At 39.5% G+C, this 2,517-nt stretch overlaps 1 protein-coding gene across 1 annotated transcript in view; it reads right to left on the reverse strand.

The window, feature by feature from the left end:
• The window catches only part of SKIL (SKI like proto-oncogene), a 38,993-nt gene that overhangs the window by 9,163 nt on the left and 27,313 nt on the right, over window positions 1-2,517 (reverse strand). The window contains exon 3 of the mRNA XM_037729029.1: window positions 1,260-1,357. Within this exon, the coding sequence (XP_037584957.1) occupies window positions 1,260-1,357 (98 nt within the window). The remainder of the gene's footprint in view (window positions 1-1,259; window positions 1,358-2,517) is intronic.

Here is a 2,517-nt window from a genome sequence, read left to right on the forward strand (position 1 = left end):
GACTCAGTCTCTTTAACAATCACCGTGCTTGGAGAGAATATAGATTTACACTAATAGATAAAAATCTAGGATTTATAAGTAGATATAAGTAGATTTCTAAGTAGATAAAAAACATAAAAAACTTATAATCTAGGGTGCACCTTTATCGAAAAAGTAAAATCCTGATTTTGAGAGGTGTGATTATTAAGAAAACTCTAAGTTTCAAAAGAATTTATTTTTAAAATATTCAAGTTGCAGGCCGGGTGTGATGGCTCACGCCTGTAATCCCAGCACTTTGGGAGGCTGAGGCAGGTGATCACTTGAGGTCAGTAGTTCGAGACCAGCCTGGCCAACATGGTGAAACCTCATCTCTACTAAAAATACAAAAATTAGCTGGGTGTAGAGCAGATGCCTATAATTCCAGCTACTCAGGAGGTTGAGGCGAGAGAATTGCTTGAACCCAGGAGGCGGAGGTTACAGTGAGCTGAGATTACACCATTGCACTCCAGCCTAAGGAACAGAGTGAGACTCTGTCCAAACAAAAAAAAAAGAATTAAAGTTGCATACCAAACTCCTCAAGAATTGGTTTACCTCTTGAAGAAAAGTAAGAAATTAAAGAAGAACTTTCATTTTTTACTTTAGGGCAAACAGAAAATGATCTATTTCTAGAAAACACACAGAAATACATAGTAAAGGTTATTTCAGATATTCAATGTAATTTACAATTCATTTCATTTTAGATTCTTTGAAATTTTTTCTCATAAGACTGACTAAACAATTCACCTACAATTTCCATATAATGACAAATAAAACAAAAAATATATTAAATACCAATGCATATACTTAAAAATAATTTTGAATTTTCAAAGATAATCTATGATTAACAAAAAAGCCTGAAACTAAAGAAATAAATTCCTGGCCGGACACAGTGGCTCATGCCTGTAATCCCAGCAATTTGGGAGGCCAAAATGGGTGGATCACCTGAGGCCAGGAATTTGAGACCAGCCTGGCCAACACTATGAAACCCAATCTCTTCCAAAAATACAAAAATTAGGTAGGCGGGATGGTGTACGCCTGTAGTCCCAGCTACTCGGGAGGCTAAAGAGAATCGCTTGAAGCCAGGAGTCAGAGGCTGCAGTGAGTTGAGATCACACCACTGCACTCCAGCCTGGGTGACAGACCAAGACTCCATCTCAAAAAAAAGAAATACCCACGTCCCAGAAATAGTCCATGGCATATCACTGTTGAATGAATGAAGAAACAAATGAATATCAACTCACCTGGGATGTAAAAATGAATGTGTCTGAGAAACATGGTCACCTTCCTGCTTTATAACAGGATACCATGACTGTAATTCCATTCCTGATGGTGCATCTGTCTGCAGAAAAATATGGAAAGGAAACATTTATTGAAGGAACAATGTGATGGTTAATTTTATGTGTCAACCTGAGTGGGCCACTGGGTAAAGACAAATCACATTATTTAAGAGTCATCATGCCAGGCACAGTGCCTCACACCTGCATTCCATTAGCCAGGTGTGGTTCATCCAGGGACCACAGGTGCACAGTCAGGTGTGGTGGTGTGCATCTGGCGTCCCAGCTACTTGGGAGGCTGAGGTGGGAGAACCCCTTGAGCCCAGAAAGTTCAGGCTGCAGTGAACCATGATTGCACCACTGCACTCTATCTTGGGCAACTGGGTGAGACCCTGTCTCAAGAGTCATTTTCCAATAAGGCAGTCTTCCCGTGAAGAAGCCTGTCTAATCACCTGAAACTCAGGGACACCCACATGAACTATTCCATCACAAGAACAGTTTCAGTATGCATGTTAACATGAAGCACCAGAAATGATTCCATCAAATTTCATACTTACGAAATCTATTTTTTTTTTTTTTTTTTTTGAGATGGAGTCTTACTCTGTCATCTAGGCTGGAGTGCAGCGGCATGATCTCAGCTCACTGCAACCTCCACCTCCCAGGTTCAAGCGATTCTCCCTGCCTCAGTCTCCTGAGTAGTTGGGATTACAAGTACCCACCACCAGGCCCAACTATTTTTTGTACTCTTAGTAGAAACAGGGTTTTGCCAGTTAGTTAGCCTGGTCTCAAATTCCTGAGCTCAGGTGATTCCCCCTCCTCAGCCTCCCAAAGTGCTGGGATTACAGGCATGAGCCATTGCAACTGGCTAAAAATCTATTTTAAATAATAGAACTCTGCAAAGGTAACAGCAATGGAAAATTCTGATTCCTATTCCCATACTACAATCAGCTAGACTATACCCCAGCCTTATAGTATGTGTTAGCATATTAACTAGGTACCATTCTACAGCAATACTTTGCCAAATTAAATCCAAAGCCACGTTATTTGTTAACACTTATCGTTAAACCATATTTCCTACTAAATATGAAAAGCATTTTTAACGCTTAAGGATGAACTATAACTAAAAATAAAGAAAAATAAGGAGCGAGGTAACTGCCAACTTAATGAACATCTACCTGCCGAGAACTTTATACAACATTCTTTTTTTTTTTTTTTTTTTTTTTTT

Source organism: Cebus imitator, unplaced genomic scaffold, assembly GCF_001604975.1.
Source record: "Cebus imitator isolate Cc_AM_T3 unplaced genomic scaffold, Cebus_imitator-1.0 Scaffold287, whole genome shotgun sequence".
NCBI lineage: Eukaryota > Metazoa > Chordata > Mammalia > Primates > Cebidae > Cebus > Cebus imitator.